The 18475-nt window shown below is 34.6% G+C and overlaps 1 protein-coding gene across 7 annotated transcripts in view; it reads right to left on the bottom strand.

Annotated features, from left to right (window-relative positions):
- Positions 1–4823: 4823 nt before the first annotated feature.
- LOC111368111 (serine/threonine-protein kinase ATM) overlaps positions 4824–18475 on the bottom strand; it is a 75489-nt gene continuing 61837 nt past the window's right edge. For 2 of the 7 annotated variants that reach the window (XM_022989321.1, XM_022989327.1), the window contains 12 exons: positions 16977–17071; positions 16752–16860; positions 16110–16199; positions 14991–15070; positions 14823–14901; positions 8551–8597; positions 8378–8477; positions 8167–8298; positions 7960–8094; positions 7811–7876; positions 5729–5875; positions 4824–5270 (listed from right to left, as the gene is read on the bottom strand). In XM_022989321.1, the coding sequence (XP_022845089.1) occupies positions 5193–5270; positions 5729–5875; positions 7811–7876; positions 7960–8094; positions 8167–8298; positions 8378–8477; positions 8551–8597; positions 14823–14901; positions 14991–15070; positions 16110–16199; positions 16752–16860; positions 16977–17071 (1158 nt within the window). In that variant the 3' untranslated portion in view covers positions 4824–5192. The other 5 variants (XM_022989323.1, XM_022989322.1, XM_022989324.1 and 2 more) reach the window with 5 other exon arrangements.

Genomic DNA, 18475 nt, shown 5'->3' with positions numbered 1-18475 from the left:
TTAAACCAAGTAATGGACTTCATAGTAGTCTAGCTTTTATGATTATGAAACATTCTGAACATATTAGGGGAAAAACTAGAACGGTTATAAATTATAAAGAATTAAATAAATATACTAAATTTGATGGATATTTTTTACCAAATAAAGAAGTTTTAATAAACCTTGCAAAAGGAAAATAATATTATTCTAAATTTGATTGTAAATCAGGACTTTGAGAAATAAAAATGGAATAAGATAATATACAATATACTGCATTTAGTCCACCTCAAGGAAAATATGAATGGTTAGTAATGTCATTTGGATTAAAAAATGCACCACAAATATATCAAAAAAAATGGATAATATATTTAAGAAATTTAATGAATTTCTAATTGTTTATATAGATGACATACTGATATGTTCTAATAGTAAAGAAGAACATAAGAATCATTTAATCAAATTCATAAATGATTGTAAAAAAGAAGGAATTATACTTTCTAAAAAGAAATCTATAATAAAAAAACAAGAGATATATTTTCTTGGATTATCAATAGATAAAAGAGGAATAAGACTGCAGACTCATATATCTAAGAAGATAGAAAGTTTTTCAAATAAGTTAAAATCTAAAGAACAAATATAAAAATTTTTGAGATGTTTAAATTTTGTTGAAGGATTTATTGAAAATCTTTCTAAGAAAAGACATGAAATACAAATTTTACTATGAAAAACAAATGCTAAGGGATGGAATGAAGAACATACAAATATAGTTAAATCATTAAAAGAAGAATGTAAAAATTTATCAAAATTAAAATTACCAGATGAAAAAGATAATTTGATTGTTAATATTGATACCTCAGATAAATATTAGGCAGCAATATTAAAAACATATTTAAATGAAATTTGTAGATATTCAAATGAAACCTTTAATCAAGCAGAGATAAATTATACCACTCATGAAAAAGAATTATTAGCAATTATTAGAGGAATAAATAAATTCTCATTATTTTTATTATCCAAAAAATTTATTGTTGAAACTGATAATTTTCAAGTTGCAGGATTAGTCAGGAATAAACTACCATCAGAACATCAATACAGAAGGCTTTGTATATAGCAAGCTTATTTGACATTTTATAATTTTGATTAGTTCATATTAAAGGAGTTAATAATTTTCTTACAGATTTTTCTCAACAGAAACATTGAATTTGTTGATGGATAAAGTCAAGGTTATGGGATTATACCAATCTATCCTACATATACAAAAATGGACAAATTTTCTTAAGGAAGAATTTGAAGACATAAATACTGGAGTAACACAAATCTCAGAGATGTTTAACTCAAATATAAAAATATTGTTGAATATCACTACTAAGCATCATCAAGAAGTCATAGAATTCAAAAATCAAGTTGATGCTATTGCATCACAACTAAAAAACTATACTGTTTGAGACAGATATACCAAAAAGTTCAGAAATAAGTTTTTCAAATCAATACAAACAGGGACAGTTGAAAGCAGAAGTGGACCTAGACGTGACACCATACCAATTTATAAAAAAAAAAAAAAAGATTCAACATCAACTAAAAAAGTGGTAATACATGGAGATAAAAAAAATTTCAAAACTATCAGCATCATAGACCAAAATGATACAATCCCTTTAGATCCAAAAGAAGAAGAGTATGCTAAAATAGTCAAAATTACTTATAAAATAAAAATAAGTGATTCATATTTCATCTCTCCGAAAAATAATATTTATTCCAGAATAACAACTATGGAAGGAAGAGACCCTTGGTTTATAAAGATTATGATAGACTATGGATTTATGGATTTCATATATCCAGGAAAAGATTTGATTTAAATTTCGAAATTTGATGACATATTCATAAAAGAAGTATCAAGATTTGACAAGGAATGAAGAATATATTTGAAATTTGATTCAATAAATCCTGAATATGATGGAATTATTTATTATCCAATTGAACACATAATCTCAATTGGATATGTTGCAGCCAACTTCCAAATAAATGTGGCGGAGAATAATAGAAAAGTTCTAACAGTGACAAAGTCATGGATCGGATATAGAAGAGCACTTGGAATTAAAGCTATATCAATACTGCTAAAAATTTGTTTGATAAAAAAATTCTTCATGCTTTTGTCAATAAGAAAACTGGATGCTGGTATCAAATAGAGGATATGAAAAAATCAGAAATCTTGAAGGACTTAACAAGATTCGAAATATATCAATTTTCAGGATGTCATACCACTATAAAAGAATTTTGCCAGTTAAAGGAGTGTTCCAACTACATGTGAAGACATACAAGATAGATGACAATAATAGAAAAAAATGCTCTTTGGATAAAAAATTGAAAAAGCATGTGGAGATATAGAAAAAGAGGACAATAATAGAATCTCCTTTAATAAAAATCAGATGCTGCATGTGAAGATGTAGGTCCAAGAAGGACAATAATAGAAAGGCAAGTGTGCCTTTGCTGATGAACTGAATGATGTAATAGAATAATAATAGAGCCTCATATATTTGTCTAAATGGAGGCATTGTAATAGAAAGAAATTGTCTTGAAATCTCGAATTGTAATCAATAGCCACTCTTAAGCCATCCCCAGTCTGAAAAACTAGTTATTCTGGAAATCTTTATGTATCAAATAGAAATCCTGTATAAATTCTGATAGAAATAAAAATTTCAATATTTTGATATCAATATGAGCTTCTAAAATCTTTATTATCATAGATTCTTGAAGGATTTAATAAAAAGTTTCCTTCTTATTTTATCAAAAAGAGAGTTTTTCTTTAATAGAAGTCTAGAATTTTATTCTTTAGAATTGATACAGTAAGAACAAGAAGCTGAAATAGTAAAGATTCCGTGAAAGCAGGAGGTCGTTGAAGGAAGCAATTTACACATTCAAAGTTCAAAGGTCACTCGGTTCTAAGAATAAAGATCCGAATCAAAACTAAGGTAAAACTATTAAATTTATTCTAAAATTAGAATGAATCTTTTTAGATCTTAGCGAATCAAAGGGATTAATTTCATGATTTGATGATTATTTGTATTAACGCCAAGATATACAATTGAAGGATTAGATAATTTGTTAGAAAAAATGTTAGAAGAAATAAAAAAATATTATTTCTTAATTAAAAAATATGAATGCATCTTCTAAAGAATATAATATACTTAATGAAAAATATGAACAGTATGTTACAGATCATTCCAATCTACTTGATCAAAAAATGGATTTATATGCTAAAATTCAAAATATAATAAATATAAGATAAAATAGTTTAAAAGATTAGAATATGCGTTGCAATATAGAAAGAATCATTTCATTAAGGGCAATATAGACTTTTCTATAAACATGAATAGTAAGAGGCCAAATAGAAAAATCCCCCCAAACAAACAGAGATTAAGTCAAAGTCAAACAATCAACATTTTCCACATCTTTCATGGGTCCCACAACTTTTCAACTACACATTTCAAAAAGTTCTATCACATTCTACTAAAAAATTTAATTTTAATCCCCACAAACACCCTTTAAATAATAAATTTGTCTGTAAATAATGCTATTTTTTTTTTGACGAGGTCTCCCAACTTATGCCAGACTATATCCTCGTCCCTGAACTTTCGGCCCCTCAGCAGCTCAGGGAGGTAAATCGCAGGATGTGCCCAAGTTGACCAGGGTTCGAACAGCCTTTATACTCCTGACCCCAAGGGAGTCTCCTCCATGGTTATTACATCACCAAGCTGCTCCAACTCTTCCTCTGGTTATTACAACACTCAGCTGCTCCAACCAGGAATCGAACTCCCCACGCTGGGGTTGCGAGCCCTGCACTGTCCTTCCTTTGCCAACTTGGATGTGCCCCGAGGGGTTATAATGCTATTTATTTTCATTAGAGATGGTGATAAGATCAATAAGATGGATCTCACATTCATATATTAGATTGACTTTATCAATGTAATTAAAATCAACTCGATCTAATTTGAACAATGAAATCGAAAATCGTGTCCAAAGTTGAACTTGTTGACCTGCCTTATTTTATGAAAATCGTTGACCTATTTCATATTTCACCGATTTAAATTTATGAAAATCACAAAAAGCCAACCATTTGATTTTCGAAAATTTATTTTTTTAATTTTTTTGGAAAAAAACCACCAAGCAAATCCCAATTCAATGCTTTAACCTCTGACCATTTTTTTCTTTTACGAATTGAAGTCCAAATCGATTTTTAAAACGTTAATTTCGCATCGTATGCCAAATCATATTGTGATTGGTGCTCAAACACCATGAGAACTTGATTGCACAATAAAAATACATCATTTTTTCAAAATATTAATATTTAAAAGTAGGATTAGTACGTCTTTTTAATGCTCTCGTGATTGCATCCCTCCATTAAAACCTACTTGCTGCAGAACTAGAGATATATACCATGAGGTCTGAGCGTCTCACTTGAATTGCAACTTTTTAGAATAATATTATTTAACACAATGATATTAAAATACCAATTTAAGTAATCACACTTGATAAGTCACATAACATTTAAGTTAATCTATCACTTAATAACATATAATCACCACCTAAATTGGTGTTTGACACCCATAGTACTGAATAACATTACTCAACTTTTTATGCTCTTCCAAAATAAGGTTTTCAAAAAGTCAGTTCTTTTTCAAATACAGTAATTATAATTAGAAAGAGACATTTATTTTTTCCAAATTCAGTACTAGGATTCCTAGTTTGAACCTCAATAACAATGAAATTGAGATAAATAGACCTTAAATTTAAAATTGCATTCATGTCAAGGTCAATTGAACAAATTACTCGTGTTAAAAAATAAATAACTAAATAAATCTATTCATATTTTACTATGAAAAAATTGATATTACTCAAAACGTATGAAGGACGAAATTCCAGTCCACTAAATAGTAAATATGAAACACGCACCACCACAATTACGAAACATGTACAAAGAAGTGTCCAGATATAGTAGTCCCATCTTACCAAATATGCACTACACAAACCCCAAACCCGATACAAAAAGCTTCCCACCCTCCAAAACTAAACGAACAAAAAGGGCAAAAATGCCAGATAAAAAGGAACACAAGCTCGGGCATATACGTTCCCAGCCATACTTCTGGCCTCGTCAAGGGTGAAAACTGCAGTAGAGGTACAATGATGAAGGCAGCAAAACTGAGATGATTTAAGCTTTATCACAACCAAGCTCCCCACCCAGGAAACAGATGACATAAACGATCGGGATCGATCGCATCTTGTATAAGTTGTTGAACCTACGAAAGAATTTTAAAAATATACACAAAATGGTAAGTGAAACCATGACGGAAAAATAATAGAAGATAGCTAGAGAACAGGAAGCATAGTTAACCCTGCTGCCATATTTAATCTTCTGATTTGCCATATATTAATAACAAGAGAATTTAATTGGAGGCATGGCCATCAATTCTCTGAACCCTGAGTGAACAATCGTTATGGTATGTAGAGCTAGGTCGTAATGGATAGTACAATTAATAAGATTTTAGATTTTTTTTTTTATCTTAATTCTGTATGTTGCAATCTAATTATTCTATTCCTCCTATACCAAATATGCCATGAAGGTATTATGATAGTTATAACATAGAGAATCTGAAAAGTGTACTAAAAACATCACGTACAGAATACAAACATGCAATAAAGAATAGTGGAAAATGCTTGTGTCCGATGTGTTTTTGCCGTTGGTTGAAAAAATTACCTGACCATGGACACTTCTCATTTCACCTTCTTCATATCCATCCAGCTTTTGCTTAACACGCATCAAGGCTCTAGCAGCATCTTTGTTCCCTTCATATTCATCCTCATCAGAATCTTCCAGGTTTGCTTCTAAATCATCGTCGGTTTCCTTACAGGACGCAAATCCATGTAAGAAGCAATGCGATGCATGCAGGTTAAGAAAGCACGTGCTGACAGAGACTTGAATACATCCATCAAAGAAAATTCAGGAGTTGCAGATTGGGAAATAGGCTTAAGTTACTGTTAGTTAACATAAATGTCCAGGACGCGTATCGTGGCCTTGTTCATTAGCAGCAACTGCCCTAAACTCATTAAGAGTCTATGTCATGTGAATCTTATTCCATATTCTGCAATGGGGGGAGAAGGAAGTGCTTCAGCCCCAATATCTCAAATTATACAATGACAAAACACCAATACATTCTGATAAGTGCATTTTGTGCACGTATTCGGACTACATAACTACGCTTTTATGTAGTCAAATTATTAATTTTTATCTAACTTGTGTTAATTTTCTTTTGTTTTTAGTTAGGGACCCGTTTTGAAACAATTCGAAAGAGAAGAAGGACAAATTGGCCGTTGGATGAAAGTTTGTAGACAATATCCCACACTTGGCAAATTGAAGGGCTTGAGTTGAACTAAAAAAGGACATGAGTAACAATTAAATCAATTCGAGGACTAAAGTACCTTAATTCCATGAAGAGAAGTCTTGGAAGATAAACTACATTTAATTGGGCCTAAGATCAATTGTAATGGAATAGAAATTGGGTCTCATTATTGGAGAATGGAGCTGAGGGTTTAACAATTATATACACACATGCAAACGGGCAAAAAAAAAAAAACAGGAAAAAGGAGGGCCGAACTGGAGGAGAAAATCTTGCACAAAAACATAGACTGGGCATCAGCTTTGGAAGAGAAAAAGTGGGCGGATGCATGGAATTATATATACACAGGGAATTGGACTAAAAAGGGATTATAATACACATGCATACAGAGTCGGTGGAAATACAAGTTTGAGAACTTATTCACGTTTGGACGATTTTTGGTGATATTTTTCCACTTTTCTTTGTTTAATTTTCACATTATGTTAGGCTAAATTATTTTATGCTAGGATTTGCGATGAACCTTATATTGTGAACTTTTAATCTTGAATTTTATTTATTTTGACGTTGAAACACGTTTTTTAATTATTGAATGATTGGCATAAATTTTACTCTCTCTACAATTATATGCACAATAGTTGTACGTGATTTGTTGCTTGTTTGACCCTCGAATGATGGAAAATAAGTTAGACATTATGTTAATTGTCGTAAAGTTCGATAGAGGATAGAAATATATCACTATGCTTTACGTGATCTTTAAATATTTATAAGTCTTTAATGCATTTTTATATGTTCGCATCCGTGATAGAAATATAGTCGGGTCCCATGTAAAAATAGATTTAATTCTACTCAAGAGAGATTGTTAAACAAATTAGATATTGGTCTTTATAGTTGAATCGTGTTGTCAATTTTAAAGGGGATTGATATAAGGGGATTCGGGATCCTAGTACGCATTTCTTTATCATATTTTTATAAATCTTGCATTTAGTTATAATCACACATTTAGTTCGTTAACTTAGGCTTTATATTTATAAGTAGGTTATTAAATCATAATTTAGTTAGCAAAAAATCACGAATTTCTATTGTTTCGATTAAGGCGAAGATAATTTAAATTTAAACTAATACAATCTCTGTGGGACGATACTTGGACTCAAAATGTCTACTTTATTATTTGAACGCGACCCGTACACTTGTAGTGTAGGATTTTTGCGAACACATTCTGCAGCCCAAACACCTCCTTTCTGGCCATTCTCAAATCTCAAAATAAATAAATAAATTGAACAGAAATATTACTGATACAGTGAAGCAAAATTCCTTTCTCACCAACAAAAAGGAAATACTCAAGTTCATGCATGGAGAAGGCGATCAATAGCATTAATTATTGAACAAGTACACTTAATCCACTCAGATTGCATATACTTGGGAATCATGGAATGCTAACATACCTTTTGACGTTGCATGGCCTTCAGAGGCGATAGAGCCCACTTATACAGAGGATCATGGATGAAAACCTGCACAAAATTTTCACATCAAAACAATAATTGACTGTTCTCTTTTCAGTATGAAAAAAGAGCCTTGTATTTAGTAGTTGTACCTCAACAATTGTTAGCAATGCTTCTTTATTGGTTCGCATAACAGATAGAGTTTCTTCGCAACATCTTCTGAAAACTCCTTCAACACCAGTCACACCCATGCCATCAACAATGTCCCTTGTCAGTCTGAAAGGAATCTGCAGGAGATGTAAAATATTAGTCAAGCAAGAAAGTAAATATTACACAACAGTGTAAAACAGCTAAGTTACCCGCTCCGGTGTTTTTAGCATTAAGCCTTGCTCAAATGCAACACCGAGATCTATGTGAACAACTTCTGCGGTGGCTTGATCAATGAGGATATTCGTGGCATGCCGATCTCCAAGTCCAACAATGTAACCCACCTAAATACAGATTGAATTTGTTTTTTCACAATCAGGGTTGAAGTTGAAAGATAGATACTGCTGAATAGAACCCACCCACCATTGAACTAGCAGCCACGCTTCTCGTATATGCAAGCCTCTTGTCAAACCAATCAGCAGGATGTGAAAACCTCTCCAAGAAGAAGTAATGCATGACTGGCCTGGATCAGATGCCAAATCAACCATTTTAGCTGAATTTAATAACGCTAGGTGGTTTTGACTAAAACTACATACCTGAAATTCTTGCAGACTTCCTCAAATGCCTTGCGCTTGTCATTTTCCTACAAAAGCAAAGAATGGTACAATATGTATGCGGTTAAATCAACAAAAGTAAAGAAGGGTACAATATTGAACAGGTTAATTCAGTAAGAAACAACAATAAAAAGTATAATTCCGAATACACTAGAAGCCGGCTTTGAGAATCCTTTATCAGAGATTGCATAATTCAGTAAGCAAGGATAGTGGTGTTTCTTTTTTTTTTCTTTTTTCCTTATTGCATTATAGAGTTTTAATATCTGAAATGATTTATAAATTATGTTATCAAGATGGTGTCACACTAGCACAAGCTCTAATTTCAGTAATCTGCAACTAAGGGTGCAATAGTTAACAGTCCATCTAGTAAATTTAATTAGACTTCTTCACAAAGTGGTGACAAAACTTCAAGCCTGAAAATTGTTTCTTTGTTGTTTTCCCACAGTTCTATACTTACAATCTGATAAAATTTGTAGAAACTGAAAACCAGTCATTAGAACTAGCAAAACAAGTTAATTCATGACTAATTTTTAAGTTCCAAATTTCTCCATCCTAAATGAAGAACTATTTGCTCTTGATGTTTACCACCAATAAAAGGATGGCAGATCCAAACCCAGGACATCTGTCTTAATCTAGGATTCTGTGAAACAACCTCAAAAGTTTAAGCAACCAAGTACAAGAGAATACTTATAAATTAACACAGTCAAGGATCACTGCAGATTCAAATAAACTGAAATGGGAGGATTAAATGATGGGGATACGAAGAATATGTTACATCTCATCCAGAAAGGAAAAAAGAGATTCTTTACTTAATTACAATTTCTTTTGTATCAACACATAGTCATCAGCAGTGTTCTCTTTACTGATTTCCTTCTCTATGCATGGATAGAGGTCAGGCCTTCGTGCTATGGTTAGCTTGCTCCATCATGACCATGTAATATGTCAATGAGATCACATATGATCCCAAAGATTCCGTTTTATTACCATATATATGTTTTATTTTAGGAAGTAATTAGAATTTACCTAAATTGTGCCATATTTCCATGTATGTATGCAATATTTATCTATATAATGCAATGTATCCCAAAAGGGGAAGACAATTCAGACAAATTTGACATGGTATCAGAGCCATACGTATAGAAGAAGAAAGGGAATTCGGTTCTGGGTGATTACAGATAATCTTCGGCATCTCTGTGAGAGATTTTTGGCGTGTGTGGAAGACGCGACTCACGGTGTCTCTTGGGTGAGTAACGCAACTCCTTTCCGGCGTCTCTTTGTGTACAATCGATGCGATTCCAGTGTCCTGTCTGAAGGCTCGACGCGATTTCGGGCATCTTCTTCTTTCCGACGTCTCTTGGGTGGGCGACGCAGCTTGCCTTCCGGCGGCTGTGTGCAATCGACGCGATTTCAGCATCCTCTGTATGTGGGTGGTCAACGCTAGCTGAGTAGAGTGTGGACTCGTTGGTCTGGGTCGTCAATTTATCTCTGGATTTCATAATTTTAGTGTGTTGGCCCACTGCTTTGAGGAGTAGTATTGTAGAAAAGGTCCGAGTATGGAAAGAAGACAAAATATAGTAATTATAGTCAATCAGTGATTATAATCTTTTATCTTTTTGGTAGAATAGTTTTATTCCTATTTTAGAAGATTAGTTTCCTTTTCCTATTACTCGTCTTGTGCATATGTACTTACTGTAATCAATGTTTTTATTATTGAAGAATTAGAAATTTCTCTCAATCTCATTTTCTTCATGGTATCAGAGCAAGGTGCTCTCATCTAGAAAACTATGACGGAATTCCCTATCGACAATTCTGCGTCTACAATGTCAGGCGCAGAAACAGAGGGTAATTCCTCAATTGGTCAGAATGCATTCGAGAATTCCTCGTTTCAACTTACTATTAAAAAATTAAACGGGAAAAACTACCGTGAATGGGCCCAGTCGATTAAACTGGTGATTGATGGAAAAGGAAAGTTGGGCTACCTTACCGGCGAGACAAAGAAATCGGCCGACACAGCCCTGCAACAACGATGGCACTCCGAAAACTCCATGGTCATTGCCTAGCTAGTGAACTCGATGAAGCCTTCTATAGGGAAAACCTATCTGTTCCTTCCTACAACGAAAGATGTATGGGATGCTGTAAAAGACACCTACTCGGACGCCGAAAACGCTTCCCAAATCTTTGAATTGAAAACCCGCTTGTGGCAGACCAAACAAGGGACATGAGATGTCACAGAATATTTCGTGGAAATGACATCTCTTTGGCAAGACCTCGACCTCTGCAGTGAAAAAGAATGGAAGTGTCCCGACGACATCACCTTGTACAAGAAGAAGCTAGAAAACGAAAGGGTCTATGAATATCTTGCCGGCCTGAATCGCGAACTCGACGAAGTTCGAGGCCGAATTTTAGGACGCTGTCCACTGCCTTCCACTCGAGAGGTGTTTGTAGAAGTACGTCGCGAAGAGGCTCACCGGCAGGTGATGATGAGGGAAATTTCTGGAGAAGCTTTGGCCCTAGCTGGAAGAAGAAATGGACCTCCAAGAACTACAGCTTCTGGGCCAGGACATTATAAAAATAATGGGCCAGAATTTGGGCCAGAAATTGAACATATTAATGGGCCTTTTAATGGCAGTGATGGTTTGGGCTTTTCAAAAGGAATTATAAATGGGTCAACCCAAAAACAACGGGGCCATCCTTGGTGTTAGCACTGTCGTAAGCTGGGTCATAAAATAGATCCATGCTGGAAAATTAATGGGAAGCCAAATGACTGGAGACCTAAGCTAAACTCGAGGAGCCGGGGATATCAGGTTGAAACGAAAAACAATTCAACTGCAAGCAATACATTTAATTCCGAGCAATTGGAACAACTCTATCAACTATGTGCAAGCTTTCAAACCTCCGATCAGTCTTCTTCTCCTAAAGGCCCCTCTAGCTCACTAGCCCACAAAGGTATCTTTCTTAGAGCCTTAAATACTTCGAAATATAAAAATGCTTGGATTATTGACTCCGGAGCATCCGATCATATGACGGATACGTATCATCTATTCAATTCTTGCTCAACTTGTCCTAGCAACATTCGAGTTAAAATTGCAGATGGCTCACTTTCATCTGTTGCAGGAAAAGAGAGTATTCGAATATCTGAGTCCTTAACATTGGATTATGTTCTCCATGTCCCAAATTTATCTTGTAACTTATTATCTGTCAGTCAAGTAACAAAAAATTCCAACTGCTCTGCTAATTTCTTTCCAACTTATTGTGTCTTTCAGGACCTTTCATCGGAGAAGACGATTGGTAGTGCTAAAGAATGCGAGAGATTATACTACTTTGAGGAAGCTGATGTGAGTTCACGAGGTCAACTTTCACAATGTAATTCTACATCTACCTTTAAAGATAGTGAAATCTTGTTATGGCACAAAAGAATAGGTCATCCTAGCTTACAATATTTAAAACGTGTTTGTCCTTCAATTTTCATGAATAAAACACCTATTGAGTTTCAATGTGAAAATTGTGAGTTTGCAAAACATCAGCATACATCTTTTCCAAAATCAATATATAAATCATCCAAACCATTTGCTATGATTCACAGTGATCTATGGGGACCTTCCCGCACCCTTAATCGTACCCAAACAAAGTGGTTTGTCCCATTTATCGACGATCACACTCGAGTATATTGGGTTTATCTGCTGAAAGAAAAAATCGATGTTCGATCAGTATTTATGAACTTTCATTCCATGATCCTGACACAATTTCAAACACAAATTCAAATTCTTCGCACTGACAACGGCACAGAATATTTTAACGCTTCTTTGCAAGACTATTTAAAAAAATATGGAATAGTCCACCAAAGTTCATGTGTCCATACCCCACAACAAAATGGGGTCGCTTTATTAGATGTTGTCAGAGTTTTGCTCTTGAAATCTTCGATTCCACCTAAATTTTGGGTAGAAGCCCTTTCTACAGCTATACATCTGATTAATCGTCTTCCTGTTCAGCATTTGAACTTTAAATCACCTTATTTTCACATGTACGGTACACATCCTAGCTATGACATGTTTCACACTTTTGGCTGTGTTAGCTTTGTCCATTTAGTGCCTCAGCAACGTCATAAGCTTGGTGCTCAATCCGTACGGTGTGCTTTCATGGGTTATAGCATTGCTCAGAAAGGCTTCATCTATTATGATGGTGTTGCAATATCATTTTTGTATCTCTCACAATGTGATTTTTTTTTAGAATCAGTACTACTTTCAACAACATGTTTCATCTCATGTTTGGGCCCGCTTATTAGCTTTGAGAATGACTCTAGTTCTGTAGAGCCTTTTAAACCATGTATAGTATATCAAAGACGAAGGCCTCCAGATCGACTACCCCTTCTTGTCTCCGATCCCAATCCCGATCTTTGATCTGATTCAATTCTAGAATCAGCTATTCTTCAGCGCTCTACTCGTGTAAGTCATCCTTGTACTCGATATGACTTCTCTGCAACCTTATCTCATTTCACAGTTCCTACTTCTTATTCTCAGGCTGCTGGTCAACCCTGTAGGGAGAAAGCTATGCAAGATGAACTTCAAGGAAGATATTTATATGACACCTCCTGCGGGTCTGTTTTCATTGCCATCTTCCGCTGTGTGTAAACTAAAGCTTTCCCTTTATGGGTTGAAGCAGGCTCCTCGTACTTGGTTTGACAAATTTCGTTATACTCTTTTGGGTTACTCATTTATCCAGAGCAAATATGATTCGTCTCTCTTCATCTTTGTCACCAAAGCGGGAACTGTACTTCTTTTGGTATATGTCGATGATATTGTTATTACAGGAACTGACTCTGGCTTAATATCTCAACTTCAAAATCAACTGAAGGATTCTTTTCATATGAAGGATTTGGGTCCCTTGCAGTATTTCTTAGGTCTTGAGGTGGTTTTAGGCCCAACTAGAACTTATCTGCATCAGCATAAGTATTTGGAAGAGTTGATTACTTTAGCTGGACTTCGGGATGGTCGTTCGGTTGATACTCCTTTGGAAGTGAATGTGAAGTACAGTAAGGATGAAGGTGATCTCCTTCCTGATCCCTCTCTATATCGCCAGTTAGTGGGTAGTTTGAATTATCTTACTATTACTCGACCAGATATCTCTTTTGCCGTACAACAGGTCTGTCAGTTTAGCATAACCCACGACATCTTCATCCGACTGGGGTTCGTCGCATTATTAGATACTTGCTGGGTACATCCAATAGAGGCCTTATCTTTCCTGCAAATTCCCCTCTTGAGTTGAGAGGATATAGTGATGCGAATTGGGCTGGATGTGTGGATACTCGTCGCTTAATTACAAGTTAGTGCATGTTTCTTGGGGGTGCGCTAATTTCATGGCGCAGCAAGAAACAGGACGGTGTCTCTAAATCTTCCACTGAATCTGAGTATCGTGCTATGTCTTCTGCCTGTTCTGAGATTGTTTGGCTATGGGGTCTTCTAGCGAAACTCGGTTGTCCTCAGCTTAAGCCTACTCCACTTCATGCTGATAATACTTGTGCCATTCAAATTGCTGCTAATCCTGTGTTTTATGAGCGTACTAAACACATTGAGGTAGATTGTCATTCTATCCGTGAGGCTTATGATGGTCACATTATCTGGCTTCCACATATCACCATTGCTGTTTAGATCGCTAACGTATTTACTAAGGCCATGACTCGATAGCGTCATCAATTCCTTGTTGGCAAATTAATGCTTCTTGATCATCCAGCATCAATTTGAGGGGGGATGTCAATGAGATCACACGAGATCCCAAAGATTCCGTTTTATTACCATATATATATATATATATATATATATATATATATATATATATATTGTATTTTAGAAAGTAATTAGAATTTACCTAAAATGTACCGTATTTCCATGTACGTATGCAATATTTATCTATATAATGCAATGTATTCCAAAAGGGGAAGACAATTCAGACAAATTTGACATAATATGATTCAGCCACTGAAGCTGCCTAACTGCTAGGGTGAGGCAATGTACATCAACCTCTCCCAGGCCTCATAGAGGTGGGGGTCTCCTGACCTGGTTACAGCATTTCATTTTTCCCTAGGCATGGTAATAATTTACACTTGTTATTTTCCTTATCTTCGTGCATATAATCTATTCCCTTTTGGTGTCACAATTAAGACCTTTACTTTCAAAAGAAAAGAAAGTGAACTCTGAAAGGGTAAATAGAATACGGGTAGAAATACCATAGAAAAAAATAACCAAGTATATGACACTTGCCATGGCCATCTGCTCCCGGCATTTGGGAAATGACCAGTCTCCGATTCCGTAGCGTCCATGGGCGCCTCCACTTCTGGAGCTGAAGTCAGGACACAGAATTTATTCACCATAAATACATTATATCGTATTGATACATTGTATTCCACTGCAAAAGGTAACAACCCAAACCTTCCAGTAAGATATTCACCAAGTGGCACAGTTCCATTCACCCATTCAAGAACACCAGCACTGGGGGTAAAGGGAACGACCTGTCTCGTAACAACAATTAAATTAAATTTGTACATCTGATCAGAATGTGTGGCCACAGATACAATTCATTAGACAAGTTCAAAATTATTATGTATAAATAAAATGTAATTTAGAACTCATCTATGAGGTTCCAATGTACAGAAAGAGCAAAAGATTCTTTAAGAAGGAATGCATAATAAAACAAGAAATTTTTCAAAATAGTCACCTCACCATTAACAAAGTGAAAATAGACATTTTTTAACTATTTTATTCAAATAGCCTATTTTATAGGTGAAAAGAGTAATTTAACATTACCAAAAGGAGTCGTAAGTAAAAGTAGCACCTCAGCTCGACAAACTCTCAAACTCAACGAGTAGGGTGAGTTGGCTTTTTACTCGCCTCCTATAGTAGGGGTCTATGTATGTCAAAACCTTATAAATACTAGGTTGATGTAAATGCCTAGGGCTTTTGTACACTACGCTGGATAAGCGAACTTATTTAACCTTCTGTACTGATGATGCTACAATTGGCTGATGTCTCATACGCCCAACTTGCTCATGCTTAAAGATAAAATTGAATTTTGTTTTACATCAAGAGAAATCTAAAAAGTATTACAAGCAAGGGTAAATGAATAAGTTCAAAGAAAATGGACATGATTTTGGTACCCCCAATAAATGAATTTCGAGGAACGGGAAGCAGTAGTGAATGTTACAACAGGGAAATGGAGACACAAAAATAGAGTTGGCTCCAATGCCACAGTTAAAAAAAGTGACTTAAGCTAAACAACAGATGTTATTATAATTATTGTTAAATATTGTCTCAAGGAAACTCCTGGACAAGATATATATGAAGGAAAAAATGCTGTTATTTTCCTAAAGAGTACATAAGATGCGCTAAAATTTCTAAAAAACATTCTAGAAAGGAACTAAGTAGTGGATTAAAATAAGTTGACTAAAATAAGGAACTTAAATCATACGGGTCCTACAATACAGGTTATTAAGAAGAGCACCTCTTGACATATAAGTGATGTAATTATATCTTTCTAGATTCCAACAATACCTTGTACGTACGTATTCTGAGTCTCCTTTTCCATGTGTCTCGATTGTTCTGTAAGAAAGTGTTAACTAAACCAAAAAACTGCTCCATAACCTGCATGATACAAGATCAACATAATATCAATTATGTGTTTCTTGGCTTGAGAAATAAAGTCCACCAGACACCTGGAAAAATGTAACGACAAAAATATATATGAGGGACCAATTTGAGAGAGGATGACTTCTTTAAATGCATCTGCTGTGTATAAATAATAAGAAACAGAAACCCAAGCTGGGTGGCCGATGATATGGTCATTAATGCAAATATAATAAGTTCAACAAGGTAACTAAACAGAACTTGGAAGCTACAGGCATACATACTGCATTTACATAGAGTTTTTCTTAAGCAAGACAAAACAAATTGAAACCTTAAGAATTAATTATCAGATTGTGGAGATAATTGGTATTCATCAGACAAAAGTTAACAGTTCTAGAATTATGCTGACTTTGATTTATCAATACAGTTGAATGCACATCAACAAAAACTCCTAGCTGTCAAAAATATTATGCCAGAAAAGCTAGGGATGCCCTACAATCTAGATTGAAGAAGTGGTGTCACTTATAAAGGCTAGTAAAATTCACAAGAAGAGATGATTTGAGTCCATACAGCATCTTGTCTCAGGTCATCATTGCCAGATTTTGCAAGTTGTCGATATCTGTTACCATCAGAACCTAAGCACTCAACCACTTTTGGGGCATTTATGCCATTCATTATGCTGCATTAAAAATAAAAAAATAAAAATTCAGCAAGGAAGGGACATTAGATCTGCTGAGACCACCGTTTTCATAAACCTCTATATAATATAAGTGAGCTTGTACACTAAATACTTACGTTACCGAATCAGACAACCCTCTGAAGTGAGGAAAAGATCCTTCAGGGTATTGACAATTGCGGTCAACAGGAAAATTAAATGTTATAACAGGAACCTGAAATGCATCTAAAGTCAAAAACTAGTAAAGGTGAAGAAAACTGTATAAAGAAAGTTAAAAAATAAACTAGAATGTAGAACTATAACATCAACAAGCAATGACATACATATTTCGTATGAACTGTCAATAAGTGATGATAAGCTGTAAGACATGTTGTTCAACATTGGACATATGGGGACTGTTTTGAGATGGTATATAGGTACAAGTGGAGCATATCATGGCCACCCACGAGTATGTTTCTTTGGTAGTTGACAATATAACTAACAGGTGCCTTTGCCCCGTTCAATATTTCATAGGACATGTCACTACGTTTTAAAGAATCATAACATGAAATATGCACATGGCAAGCAAAAATATACGTCCCAAAGACATTAATCAATGTTAAAGCACAAGTCAAATGTCTTAAAGTACTGGAGTGCTCAATAATTAGGCACTTAAAACTAGACCTTCTACTGGGTGATAATGGAAACATGACAGCAACAAGGTTAGAGAACAGCGAGGAAATCAAGAGAGTATCTTCATCTGATAATTACTTTTAGGCCTGGGCGTCATGTGGGGTTAATCCGAGTAATTTCAATACCTAGAACCACCCATTACATTTCAAGTGTTTCTATGTAATTACTGGAATCGAACCCAAATTCAAACCATCGATTTCTGTTTCGGTTCCGATTCGAATTCAGTTCTACCTATAACATTTTTGTTAAAAAATTACAAGTTGAAAATACAAATTATTTTTCCAATATCTAGTAGAAATAAAAAATAAAATAAAATGTCACAAAATACATATTACAAATAACCCATATATCTAGCATATAGGATTCAATTCTGGTTGCGACTCTGAATGCTGAGCTTCAAGAACGATTTGTGGGGGCGGACTTGTAAAGTGCAATCACTAAAGACTTTGAATAAAAGTGATACAATTCAACTATTTAAATAAATAAAATTGATTTATTAGGGTACATGCTACTTGAAAATTGCAAATGTGCTATTTGTTAGGCTGAGTCATTAAGGCAGGGTAAATTAATTATAACAATTTTTTAAAAAAAATAGCAAATTCGATACCGGAGTTGAGTACCCACAATTCCGGCTCAAGAACCAAAATCAACTCGGACCTAATCAGTTCAAAGTTCCAAGTTCTGGTTCCTAATTTTATTTTATTTTTTTTTGGAACCTGACCTGAGCGTTCGATTTCGATTCAGGAGGTTCGACTCCAGCTATAATGCTCACTCCTAATTATTTGATTGTTAAAAACAAAAATAAATAAGCACGAGAAAGTGAATAATTTTTCCAGCTTGAAAATATGAAGGCGGTGAAACAAAAAGTAACCGTTTGTGTTTTAAACAACTAAAATAAGCCACATATATTCTAAATATGGCATTATAAAAGTGCAACACACAAAAC

This window comes from Olea europaea, chromosome 18 (assembly GCF_002742605.1).
Source record: "Olea europaea var. sylvestris chromosome 18, O_europaea_v1, whole genome shotgun sequence".
Taxonomy (NCBI): Eukaryota; Viridiplantae; Streptophyta; class Magnoliopsida; order Lamiales; family Oleaceae; genus Olea; species Olea europaea.
This window is presented reverse-complemented; position numbering and strand designations above follow the sequence as displayed.